At 40.8% G+C, this 13,384-nt stretch overlaps 1 protein-coding gene across 2 annotated transcripts; it reads left to right on the forward strand.

The window, feature by feature from the left end:
• Positions 1-6,269: 6,269 nt before the first annotated feature.
• Positions 6,270-10,635, forward strand: LOC146054586 (uncharacterized). 2 transcript variants are annotated; one of them, XM_083168078.1, is made up of 8 exons: positions 6,270-6,788; positions 7,801-7,867; positions 7,947-8,046; positions 8,246-8,371; positions 8,611-8,718; positions 8,908-9,126; positions 9,324-9,362; positions 9,580-10,635. In XM_083168078.1, exons 2-8 carry the CDS (start codon positions 7,862-7,864, stop codon positions 10,632-10,634), a joined length of 1,653 nt encoding a protein of 550 aa, XP_083024204.1. In that variant the 5' UTR covers positions 6,270-6,788; positions 7,801-7,861; the 3' UTR covers position 10,635. The 2 variants fall into 2 exon arrangements, with proteins under 2 accessions (XP_083024204.1, XP_083024203.1); XM_083168077.1 differs by lacking the exon at positions 6,270-6,788 and having other exon boundaries at positions 6,859-7,867.
• The last annotated feature ends 2,749 nt before the right edge of the window (positions 10,636-13,384 follow it).

Here is a 13,384-nt window from a genome sequence, read left to right on the forward strand (position 1 = left end):
ATATGTGTAATGGTCTTAGCAAGAAGTATACCAAAAATATAGTTGATATGTGCAATAATTTCAGAAATATTATTATATAAGTCATTTTCTCCCATTATAGTCAATTGGCATTCCTTATCTGCAGACAACACTGTCATTCCACTGTCATTCCACTGTGCTATTTTAATGCTATTTTGGCTTCAGGATGGCGAATTAAAAGGCCGTCATTCCATAGGAGGCAGCCGTCATTCCGCGTCACGTGACATGTTTACGAGAGTAGGGGTGTAGGCGGGCATATTTGGAAAAGGATGAGCGCGTGCGCTATGGGGATCACCAAAACATCGGGGTCTTAATATCGCATATTGGAGCTGCTTTAATGCTATTTTGGCTTTAGGATGGCGAATTAAAAGGCCGTCATTCCATAGGAGGCAGCCGTCATTCCGCGTCACGTGACATGTTTACGAGAGTAGGGGTGTAGGCGGGCATATTTGGAAAAGGATGAGCGCGTGCGCTATGGGGATCACCGTAACATCGGGGTCTTAATATCGCATAATGGAGCTGCTTTTATGCTATTTTGGCTTCAGGATGGCGAATTAAAAGGCCGTCATTCCATAGGAGGCAGCCGTCATTCCGCGTTATTCTGCATGTAAAATATGTGTAATGGTCTTAGCAAGAAGTATACCAAAAATATAGTTGATATGTGCAATAATTTCAGAAATATTATTATATAAGTCATTTTCTCCCATTATAGTCAATTGGCATTCCTTATCTGCAGACAACACTGTCATTCCACTGTCATTCCACTGTGCTATTTTAATGCTATTTTGGCTTCAGGATGGCGAATTAAAAGGCCGTCATTCCATAGGAGGCAGCCGTCATTCCGCGTCACGTGACATGTTTACGAGAGTAGGGGTGTAGGCGGGCATATTTGGAAAAGGATGAGCGCGTGCGCTATGGGGATCACCAAAACATCGGGGTCTTAATATCGCATATTGGAGCTGCTTTAATGCTATTTTGGCTTTAGGATGGCGAATTAAAAGGCCGTCATTCCATAGGAGGCAGCCGTCATTCCGCGTCACGTGACATGTTTACGAGAGTAGGGGTGTAGGCGGGCATATTTGGAAAAGGATGAGCGCGTGCGCTATGGGGATCACCGTAACATCGGGGTCTTAATATCGCATAATGGAGCTGCTTTTATGCTATTTTGGCTTCAGGATGGCGAATTAAAAGGCCGTTATTCCATAGGAGGCAGCCGTCATTCCGCAATATTCTGCATGTAAAATATGTGTAATGGTCTTAGCAAGAAGTATACCAAAAATATAGTTGATATGTGCAATAATTTCAGAAATATTAATATAAAAGTCATTTTCTCCCATTATAGTCAATTGGCATTCCTTATCTGCAGACAACACTGTCATTCCACTGTCATTCCACTGTGCTATTTTAATGCTATTTTGGCTTCAGGATGGCGAATTAAAAGGCCGTCATTCCATAGGAGGCAGCCGTCATTCCGCGTCACGTGACATGTTTACGAAAGGCGGGGTGTAGGCGGGCATATTTGGAAAAGAATGAGCGCGTGCGCTATGGGGATCACCGTAACATCGGGGTCTTAATATCGCATATTGGAGCTGCTTTAATGCTATTTTGGCTTTAGGATGGCGAATTAAAAGGCCGTCATTCCATAGGAGGCAGCCGTCATTCCGCGTCACGTGACATGTTTACGAGAGTAGGGGTGTAGGCGGGCATATTTGGAAAAGGATGAGTGCGTGCACTATGGGGATCACCCAGTGGCGTAACAATTAGGCCGCAGCCCCCGCGGTGGCGGGGAGGCGCCGGGGGGCTGCGGGCGCTGGTGGATCTCCGCCAGCTCCCCACTGCATGTGGGTGCAGCGGGAGCTGGCAGGGGGGTCTGTGCGGCGCGGAGGTACCTGTTTAAGGGAGAGCCTGGAGGTCCCTGCGCCTGCGGCGCTGAGTATGATGCTGCCGGGGTCCCTGCAGTGAAGTGGAAATGACGCGCTATCCGCTAGAGATAGCGCGTTATTTCCACTTCACTGCAGGGACCCCGGCAGCATCATACTAGGCGGCGCAGGGACCTCCAGGCTCTCCTTTAATACAGGTACCTCCGCGCCGCACGGACCCCCCTGCCAGCTCCCGGGGGGGTCTTTTAACGGGGGGGGGGGGGGGGCAGCTGCAAAATTGTCCGGGGGGGGGGGGGCGGTGAAATTGTCCCGGCGGGGGGGCGCAAAAGTTTTAGTTACGCCACTGGGATCACCGTAACATCGGGGTCTTAATATCGCATAAAGGAGCTGCTTTTATGCTATTTTGGCTTCAGGATGGCGAATTAAAAGGCCGTCATTCCATAGGAGGCAGCCGTCATTCCGCAATATTCTGCATTTAAAATATGTGTAATGGTCTTAGCAAGAAGTATACCAAAAATATAGTTGATATGTGCAATAATTTCAGAAATATTAATATAAAAGTCATTTTCTCCCATTATAGTCAATTGGCATTCCTTATCTGCAGACAACACCGTCATTCCACTGTCATTCCACTGTGCTATTTTAATGCTATTTTGGCTTCAGGATGGCGAATTAAAAGGCCGTCATTCCATAGGAGGCAGCCGTCATTCCGCGTCACGTGACATGTTTACGAGAGTAGGGGTGTAGGCGGGCATATTTGGAAAAGGATGAGCGCGTGCGCTATGGGGATCACCGTAACATCGGGGTCTTAATATCGCATAATGGAGCTGCTTTAATGCTATTTTGGCTTCAGGATGGCGAATTAAAAGGCCGTCATTCCATAGGAGGCAGCCGTCATTTCGCGTCATTCAGCATGTAACATATGTGTAATGGTCTTAGCAAGAAGTATACCGAAAATATAGTTGATATGTGCAATAATTTCAGAAATATTAATATAAAAGTAATTTTCTCCCATTATAGTCAATTGGCATTCCTTATCTGCCGACAACACTGTCATTCCACTGTCATTCCACTGTGCTATTTTAATGCTATTTTGGCTTCAGGATGTCGAATTAAAAGGCCGTCATTCCATAGGAGGCAGCCGTCATTCCGCGTCACGTGACATGTTTACGAGAGTAGGGGTGTAGGCGGGCATATTTGGAAAAGTATGAGCGCGTGCGCTATGGGGATCACCGTAACATCGGGGTCTTAATATCGCATATTGGAGCTGCTTTAATGCTATTTTGGCTTCAGGATGGCGAATTAAAAGGCCGTCATTCCATAGGAGGCAGCCGTCATTCTGCGTCACGTGACATGTTTACGAGATTAGAGGTGTAGGCGGGCATATTTGGAAAAGGATGAGCGCGTGCGCTATGGGGATCACCGTAACATCGGGGTCTTAATATCGCATAATATAGCTGCTTTAATGCTATTTTGGCTTCAGGATGGCGAATTAAAAGGCCGTCATTCCATAGGATGAAGCCGTCATTCCGCGTCAGGTGACATGTGTACGAGAGTAGGGGTGTAGACGGGCATATTTGGAAAAGGATGAGCGCGTGCGCTATGGGGATCACCGTAACATCGGGGTCTTAATATCGCATAATGGAGCTGCTTTAATGCTATTTTGGCTTCAGGATGGAGAATTAAATGGCCGTCATTCCATAGGAGGCAGCCGTCATTCCGCGTCATTCTGCATGTAAAATATGTGTAATGGTCTTAGCAAGAAGAATACCAAAAATATAGTTGATATGTGCAATAATTTCAGAAATATTAATATATAAGTCATTTTCTCCCATTATAGTCAATTGGCATTCCTTATCTGCAGACAACACTGTCATTCCACTGTCATTCCACTGTGCTATTTTAATGCTATTTTGGCTTCAGGATGGCGAATTAAAAGGCTGTCATTCCATAGGAGGCAGCCGTCATTCCGCGTCAGGTGACATGTTTACGAGAGTAGGGGTGTAGGCGGGCATATTTGGAAAAGGATGAACGCGTGTACTATGGGGATCACCGTAACATCGGGGTCTTAATATCGCATAATGGAGCTGCTTTAATGCTATTTTGGCTTCAGGATGGCGAATTAAAAGGCCGTCATTCCATAGGAGGCAGCCGTCATTCCGCGTCAGGTTACATGTTTACGAGAGTAGGGGTGTAGGCGGGCATATTTGGAAAAGGATGAGCGCGTGCGCTATGAGGATCACCGTAACATCGGGGTCTTAATATCGCATAATGGAGCTGCTTTAATGCTATTTTGGCTTCAGGATGGCGAATTAAAAGGCCGTCATTCCATAGGAGGCAGCCGTCATTCCGCGTCATTCAGCATGTAACATATGTGTAATGGTCTTAGCAAGAAGTATACCGAAAATATAGTTGATATGTGCAATAATTTCAGAAATATTAATATAAAAGTCATTTTCTCGCATTATAGTCAATTGGCTTTCCTTATCTGCAGACAACACTGTCATTCCACTGTCATTCCACTGTGCTATTTTAATGCTATTTTGGCTTCAGGATGGCAAATTAAAAGGCCGTCATTCCATAGGAGGCAGCCGTCATTCCGCGTCAGGTGACATGTTTACGAGAGTAGGGGTGTAGACGGGCATATTTGGAAAAGGATGAGCGCGTGCGCTATGGGGATCACCGTAAAATCGGGTTCTAAATATCGCATAATGGAGCTGCTTTAATGCTATTTTGGCTTCAGGATGGAGAATTAAAAGGCCGTCATTCCATAGGAGGCAGCCGTCATTCCGCGTCATTCTGCATGTAAAATATGTGTAATGGTCTTCGCAAGAAGTATACCAAAAATATAGTTGATATGTGCAATAATTTCAGAAATATTAATATATAAGTCATTTTCTCCCATTATAGTCAATTGGCATTCCTTTTCTGCAGACAACACTGTCATTCCACTGTCATTCCACTGTGCTATTTTAATGCTATTTTGGCTTCAGGATGGCGAATTAAAAGGCCGTCATTCCATAGGAGGCAGCCGTTATTCCGCGTCAGTAGATAAGGCACACTTTTTCTTCAAACTAATTGGTTTTGACAGGTCCACGCCCCTTTTATACAGTTTGTCCACGCCCCCATTTATACCAATTTGATATCAAACTTGATAAGCTCGTATCACGTTTGATATGAAAGTGGTATAAATAATATTAACCCCCGTATTAAAATATAATTGGTTTGATACTGTAACTTCATACACTGATATTGGTTATGTGAAATAACACATATATAAAGTACGCTTAATGTTATCTTAATCAGCTGGTAGAATTTCTAAACATAATGCTAAAAAAGTTGTTAGAAAAATATGGTATACAACAGATATATAATTCGTAGAACTGTAGATCTTGTTTTATATCAAATTTGATTTGTGTAGGATGTCGCGCAACGCCGATCATCAAAACAGCCGGCTGAAAGCCAGTTATTATAACGTATTAAAGCCGGGGAGTCGGATTTGATAAACATTATAAAGCTTTGAAAAATAAATTTAAAAGGGCAATGTGATTTGGTATAGCTCATAGATCTTTCACAGTGAATAACACAGGCAGTTCATTACCAACTATAATAACACTTACCTTAGAACGAGCCAAAAGCGCTACAACGATGTGGCTGACCAAACGTGTATCAAAAATAAATAAAATAAAAATAAAAAGTTATATCCCAACACGATAAAGCATCTAAGGTCCTTCTTGCTTTTAAAATAAATGAAATATCCGCGTACATAACAAAGAGGTCTGGGTATACATATGTTATGCATTTAAAGATACAGAGCCATTCAGTCTGGGGCCTGACATGTTGTAGGCATTTAAATTTAAAGACACACAGCGTGAGAAGTATAGTGTTACTTTTAGAAAGACATCAGATATGACGGATGATTGTAATTTTCAAAAGTGATTTTAAACACCGGATTCCATAGTCTTTGAAGACGTTGACATTTACGTATGACGCAATTAGCGTAGACAGCACAGCAGGGCTGGTAACAATTATATTCATTAGAAAGCACATACCTCTGAAAAAAACATTTTCACACGGATAACCGTTTAATTAGGTTAGACAGAACAAAGAAAGGCCATGAAATCTTTGCAACAGAGCATGAGTGGCATCTAGTGGCAATGTATTGCAGTTGCAATCAAGTTCCAGACGGAGCTAGAGACTACAGAATTAACTTATATATATATATATATAGCTATATACAGAATTAACTTATATATATATATATAGCTATATACAGTATATATATATATATATATATATATGTGTGTGTGTAATGTGATGGTATCATTATATTATGTGATGAATAAAATATTGTTAATATGCTATATTAATTTAAATCAAAAATATATTTTAGAAATAAAAAAAAAAAAAAAAAAATAATAATGTCTACCACAACCACGTCACTAATATTCAATATACAATCACAGCTGTGCCGTCAACGTCGTATATATTTTAAATTAAAAAGCATACACATGTATATATAGATCTTATGTAGTCTGTTGATGTTGAAACATATCTGTCATCTATTTAATAATAAGGATAAGTATTTTATACATCACATTTTTGGTTTTATTTTATCAAGCAATATATCCTGAAAACAGCTGTGTTTCGGGTAATATGCTATATATTTGTTATGACAGTCTTTAACTTTGGAACACAACTCATGAATATTCAAATGAGACAAATGCAACACAGATGTGTTAACTGACTGAAACATATAAATATGTTCTCCATGAGACCAGACAACTACCAGGCATCTGCCACACATTGAGGTTGAAGGTCTTCACACACACACACTATTCAAGACAGAGAACTTGAAGTTTTGACTTGAAGTTTTGTTCCAGAACAGGGGTAAGTCTAATTTAATTTTCTAAATAAATAAATATATATATATATATATATATATATACACAATATTTCTAAATAGCATAGTTTTAATATTTTATAATATACATAGCAAAATGTATTATTTAGCGGCATTGTGGGAGTGTTTAGTACGCTTTTAAACAATCTTAAAATATACTTTGGTGCTGTATGCTAGTTATTAAGGGGGGCCTAGGCTGTATAGAGACTTACGCTGGTTTAGTATGTTGTGGAATTACAAACCCCGGCATGGCTGGCCTCAATTTTGTTATTAGGAGTTGTTAATACAAAGGCAATGCATGCGGGTGTTTGTAGTTGATAACCGGCCATTTGTATGTGTAGTTCTGTGATTAGTGTGTTGTATATAGCGATTTAAAAATGTATTATTTAGCGACATGGTGGGAGTGTTTAGTACTCTTTTAAACAATCTTAAAATATAGTTTGGTGCTGTATGCTAGTTATTAAGGGTGGCCTAGGCTGTATAGAGACTTACGCTGGTTTAGTATGTTGTGGAATTACAAAACCCGGCATGACTGGCCTCAATTTTGTTATTAGGAGTTGTTAATACAATGGCAATGCATGCGGGTGTTTGTAGTTGATAACCGGCCATTTGTATGTGTAGTTCTGTGATTAGTGTGTTGTATATAGCGATTTAAAATGTATTATTTAGCGTCATGGTGGGAGTGTTTAGTACGCTTTTAAACAACCTTAAAATATAGTTTGCTGCGGCATTCATTGTATTGTGATGTATTGTGTGTGTGCATGCTGGAATACTGGCGGCTTGTGATGTGCGGTCTGCTGACCACGCATGGATATGATGGGGTGCGGCAGTAGCTTTGTCGGATCACCTGTAATTAATTTTTATTGGCTGAACTATAGAATACAATGTCAGGAGGTATTCATAGATCAGGTCTTTGTGAGAGCGTTAATAGTTTTATGTGATTTTGTGCACGCAAATTTCGTTATGGAAACTTATCGTGTTATCTTTTATTATCAACAGTGTCATCTAGTGGTTGTTGCAGAAAACACCTTTGAACTTAAGCTATCAACAAAACGCCAACATGCAGGTGTGTATATGATATTTACAATAGTTTAACAATAGCTTATTGTATTGTTATTTCAACTTATTATTATTATTTATTACAGAGAAAGGAATACAAAACCATTAATGCAAATAAAATAAGTCTCAGAGACTTTCAAGATTTACCCAGCTTTCAACAGCCGTCAAATGAGCAGACAAATACGTGTAAGTTTACAGATCAAAGACACATTGTTGTTGGTGGTTATAAATGTTACTCTGTTGGTGTTAATTATCAAGCGCCCTATTGGTATTAATGTTACACGTGTTGATTGTATTTTTCGTTCTACAAAATTGTTGTGTTAATTTTTATTTTATTTTTTATGTATATATTATTTTTTATTAAATTGTTAATCCCATAAATCAGTTTCAGATGTCACAAATGACGCATCTGAAGTTGGATCATATGGTTCGGATTTCACAGTCGGGCCGGATCTGACGACATTCGAAAACCCATACACAGCATACTCTGATTTGTCCGAATCACAAAAATGTAGGTGATCATAAGCCGTCAAAAAAAAAAAAAATGTGATGTATGTTAAAAAAAATGTGATATATTATTATTTCCAAAAATATGTCTCTCTCTCTCTCTCTCTCTCTCTCTCTCTCTCTCTCTCACGCTATCTCGCGCGAACTCTCACGTTCTCACTCATATATATATATATATATATATCCTGTTATATTCATTTTTATACAGCCAGTGATATTAATGTGTTATTTGTTCTCTGTTAGTATCGCCGATTATGTCGAAATCTGATGCAGAACACATAATGGATGATCTCTGGAATTTACCATCGGCAAAACACTATAAACAGCTATACCAGACCCCGGCTATACAAGGTGAATTTTGACGATTGGCTGGTGATGTTTTTATAATGTGTTTTTGTGTTAAATGTTACATATCGTCGCAAAATCATGAATAGTGTCCACAGGAGTTGTTGTTATCATGACTTAAATGACGTTTTTTTTTTTTTTTTTTCTTTCTCAAGTCGGCGAATGTGTCGTTAATTGATAATATATGTATTACAGATGACATAGCTAGCCGGTATGAACCTACGGTACCTAGGGCCGATACGTGTGAAGCGGGACCATCCGGATACAGAGAACCGACATCGAGTGTTGGATCAAACGCCAAACAACCCAACAACACATTGGCTAAAGAAGCAAAAAGAACACAGATCAGCGATCAAGCTTTCTGGTCATTGTTTAAAGGAACCATGCCGGCGCAAACCTTTGACAAATACCCGTGTATGTTTATTTATTTGGTTTCTTATATAGCACAACATTTACCACTGTTCTTTACAAATGGAAACCACAGGTATTAAACAGACTGTGTAGATGAAAACCGACAAGGAAGGTGGGGGTTGGGAGGTCTGAAGTTGTTATAAAGCGACTGTCTTTGTGGCCGCGTATGTGTAACTAAAACGATGTGATTTTTATTACAGTAGGAACCACGCCGATGGAAAGATCTGGCAAATATTCAGGTGTGTGATGTAATGTTTATTTATTTAGTTTCTTATATAGGACCGCGTTCATCATTGTTCTTTACAAATGGAAACCACAGGTGTTAAACAGACTGTGTAGATGCAAACCGACATGGATGGGGTGGGTGTTTTGGGAGGTGGGTCTGAAGGTGTTATAAAGCGGTTGTCTTAGTGTCCGCGAATGTGTAACTAAAACGTTGTTATTTTTTATTTACAGCGGATCCGCGACGATTCGCAAAAATGATAGCAGCGGCCGGGGTTGCTCAACCACTCAATGCTGAAATGGATGGGGGTGAATCAGCTAAAACGGTGATCGACCCACAACTTCAAGAAGATGTATCAAGGGCCGAGATCATGGCCACCGAGCGCGATGATTTCAAGCCAAGCAAGCGGAGAATTACAAAAAGTCGAGTCGGTCAAGAAAACAAGGCCGATTTATCAGACCTTAAAAGAAGATTGAAATATTCGGAAGGTAGACCCGTGAGAAAAAGAATTGCATTACAAACAGTGCCAACCGTGAGTAATGTGGATTACCCGCACGCATTTACAACACCTGCAACACCTACCGAATCCGACATTGACATTGCCGGTAATACAAAGACTGTGAAGACTCGTAAAACTTTACGACTGTCAAGAGAGAGATACACGCCGCTGACGGATGATGATGTCATCGTAATTTCAGACACGCAGGAACATCATACTACAGAAACGCAAAGCGTGGTCAGTAACACGCCTGCAGATACATTATCCGCTAATGATGAGGACTTAAATGGTCAAACATTTTTTATCACCCCTAGTGAAGAGTCAGTCTCAGATACACCACAGAATGATGATGAGGTTGTAACATCTGTAGCCGGAATCCCTGATAAAGTAATGGGTGATGATTACACAAAACTGCCCAGTGTTTTTACCACGGTCGGCGAGGCAACCGCATCGGGCGGTGTGGATGCCCCGCCGACCGTGGTATCGACAGACATAGTTGATGGGGGTCAGAATGTGGAACAATTAGGACAAGATGCGGAAATACAATACTACGCGGTCATGGGGAGGATGCGTGAGCATATAGGGTACATGCGTAGAAATGTCAATACCATGTTGAACCGTATAAAAGATGAGCTTTATGGTTCAAAAAAGAAGCCAGAGATCATTAAAGAACTTGTAGAAATGTACATGAATGTAACATCAAACCATATAGCAGAGACCGTGAGGACTAGGGATTTTATTAAAGCGAACATGTATCATTTTGCAGAGATAATTGAAACGGATCCGTGACTAGGCATGGTGGGTTATGGATTGAAACGTAATTTACATGTGTGTAAAAAAGTCCCAAGAATTAAAGCAAATGTACCGTGCAAAATCTCACACTTATTTCGCCGTTCAAAAATAAAACAGGCTTTAAAATGCATATACAGGCTGAGAAAGCGTAAACAACACAGGGGGCGATGCACAACCCCAACCCCAGGTGCACAGGCTGACAAATCACCGGACCAACCATTACCGGGTGACGCTGCGTCACCTGACAATGTTGAACACCCCGCAACGCCCATGCATAATGACATAGATGGGGGTGCGCCACCCGGTAATGGTGAAGGTCGGCGAGATGTGTACTTAGAAGCTGTTAACAGGTATGAGCGACACCATCCTAATTTCAGAGCTATTGAGTATCATAATCATTTTCAATTTGTTAATTTGGAAAGAGTTACATCATTTGCAGAGGGTGTTGAAGCCGTACACAACGCTATACAGGTTATGATTGATGAATTCATGGTTGGTGTTGACCCTAATGATCGTGTACAGTTAAGATTGGAGGGGGGTGGTTTACACAACGCCATCTACTCACACCGAAAGCCGCAAGAATCATTAGACGCTGTCAGTTTCTTGAATCAAATTACAAACACTCTTCAAAGTAACGCTGAATTCTTATTAGGCACGGGTTTAAGGTTTGTGATCACTGTTTTTAGAAATAGAGCGGGTGGGGCCCTAACTGGTCGCGGCCTTAGACGCATTCCATACAGCTTAATTATAGAAAGGCGCAGAAGACACCTGTACGATTTCAACAATACGCACAATTATTTGTGCTTTGCGGCATCGATCTGCAAACTTCTGGATAAAGGTAATGCCACAGACGCTGAAATACACGATCGGGCGCTTCAAATTCATAAGGATTTGAACCTACCGATCGATAAAGCAGTCAGCTTTACCGACGTTGTTGTTTTTGAAAAACACTTAAAAACAAAAATTACAATATTATATCATAATAATCGTTCTTGGCATTACTATTCTTCAGATACGCGCTACGGTGATACCCTGTATGTATTATATCACGATTCACACTATTATGGACTGATTAATATCTGCGCATTTCTCGGATCGAGATTTTTCTGTTCCTTATGTAATCGATCTTATGAGCGCAAAAATAGCCACGATTGTCTTTTCTTTTGTAAGGCTTGTCACAGACAAGCGTGCGCTGATGATGGGGCTTCCGCATTAAGATGTTCGGTTTGTAGGGTGTTTTGCAGATCGCGTGAATGTTTAGAGGAGCACAAATCCTTAGCTTTAGATCGCAAAATATCCTGTCTTGAACATGTTTATTGCGACAGGTGTTGTCTCTACCGTCGCAGGTCTCATGAGTGTCAGGGGCTAAAGTGCTCTACTTGCAAGGCATATGTTGATGGGTTTGCGGATCATTTGTGTTACATACAGCCCATCAAAGCGGAAGAACCCACCACCAAATACATCTTTTTTGATTTCGAATGCATGCAGGAGACAGGTATACATATACCAAACTACTGTTACGCTCTCACATTAATGGGTGAGAAATCCTGGGAGTTTAAGGGCAAAGGTTGTATCGATGATTTTGTAAAGACGTTCATGAAACCAAAATTTGCGCATTACACATTCATAGCCCATAACGCTGGGCGGTATGATTCGTATTTTGTATTGAACAAGATCATCAAAGAGCGGTATACAGTATCCCTCATCTCTAATGGCGGAAACATAATGTGTATCACAATAAAAGATCTGAAGATCAGGTTTATAGACTCTCTCAATTTTCTCCCCATGAAATTGAGCAGATTTCCAAAGGCCATGGGATTTGATGGCGTTAAAGGTCATTTCCCGCATTTTTTTAACACAGCCGATAACCAAAATTACATAGGGGTCATGCCCTCAATAGAATATTTTGGCCTACAACACATGATGCCTGAGGAGGCCGCTGATGTTACAGAGTGGTACGAAAAAAACAAACACAAGGCGTTTAATTTTCAAAAAGAATTAATACGATATTGTAAAGAGGATGTCAGAATATTGCAAAAAGGGTGCGCAGCTTTCAGATCAGCCGTTATAGCCATGACAGAACAGGAGTTTGTAATAGCGGCAGAGAAAAAAGATGTAGTCGTTAAACGTCACGTTGATCCATTCCAACTGACGACTTTAGCGTCGGTTTGTATGGCTATGTATCGTTGTAAATATTTACAGGCAAACACATTGGCTCTTGTACCGGGTGATAACTATCACAAGACCCAGAAGCGTTACTCAACACCAGCCATACAGTGGTTAATGTACATAGAACACAAAGAAGGTGTGAGTATAAGACACGCTTTACAAGGTGGTGAGAAGAAAGTCGGTAGATACAGTCTGGATGGTTACGCCGTGATTAACGGCGTGCCAACAGCTTTTGAATTCCAGGGGTGTTTTTATCACGGTTGTGACAACTGTTACAAAACCGATGATGAAAACAATCTGACTAAAACAACCTACGGTCAACTGCGGCACAAGACACAGTTAAGGATACAATACCTTAAACGGTGTGGATTTCAGATAAGGGAGATGTGGGGTTGTGAGTGGAAGAAAATGAGGGAGACTGATGAGGAGCTTCAGGTTTTTCTGAAAGGTTTGGAAATCCCTGAACCCTTGGATCCTCGTGATGGTCTTTATGGCGGCCGCACTAACGCCATAAAACTTTATCACAAGACAGAGTGCGATGAAAAAATACACTATTTTGACTTTACTAGCCTATACCC

Source organism: Crinia signifera, unplaced genomic scaffold (genome assembly GCF_055691185.1).
Source record: "Crinia signifera unplaced genomic scaffold, ASM5569118v1 HAP2_SCAFFOLD_263, whole genome shotgun sequence".
NCBI lineage: Eukaryota > Metazoa > Chordata > Amphibia > Anura > Myobatrachidae > Crinia > Crinia signifera.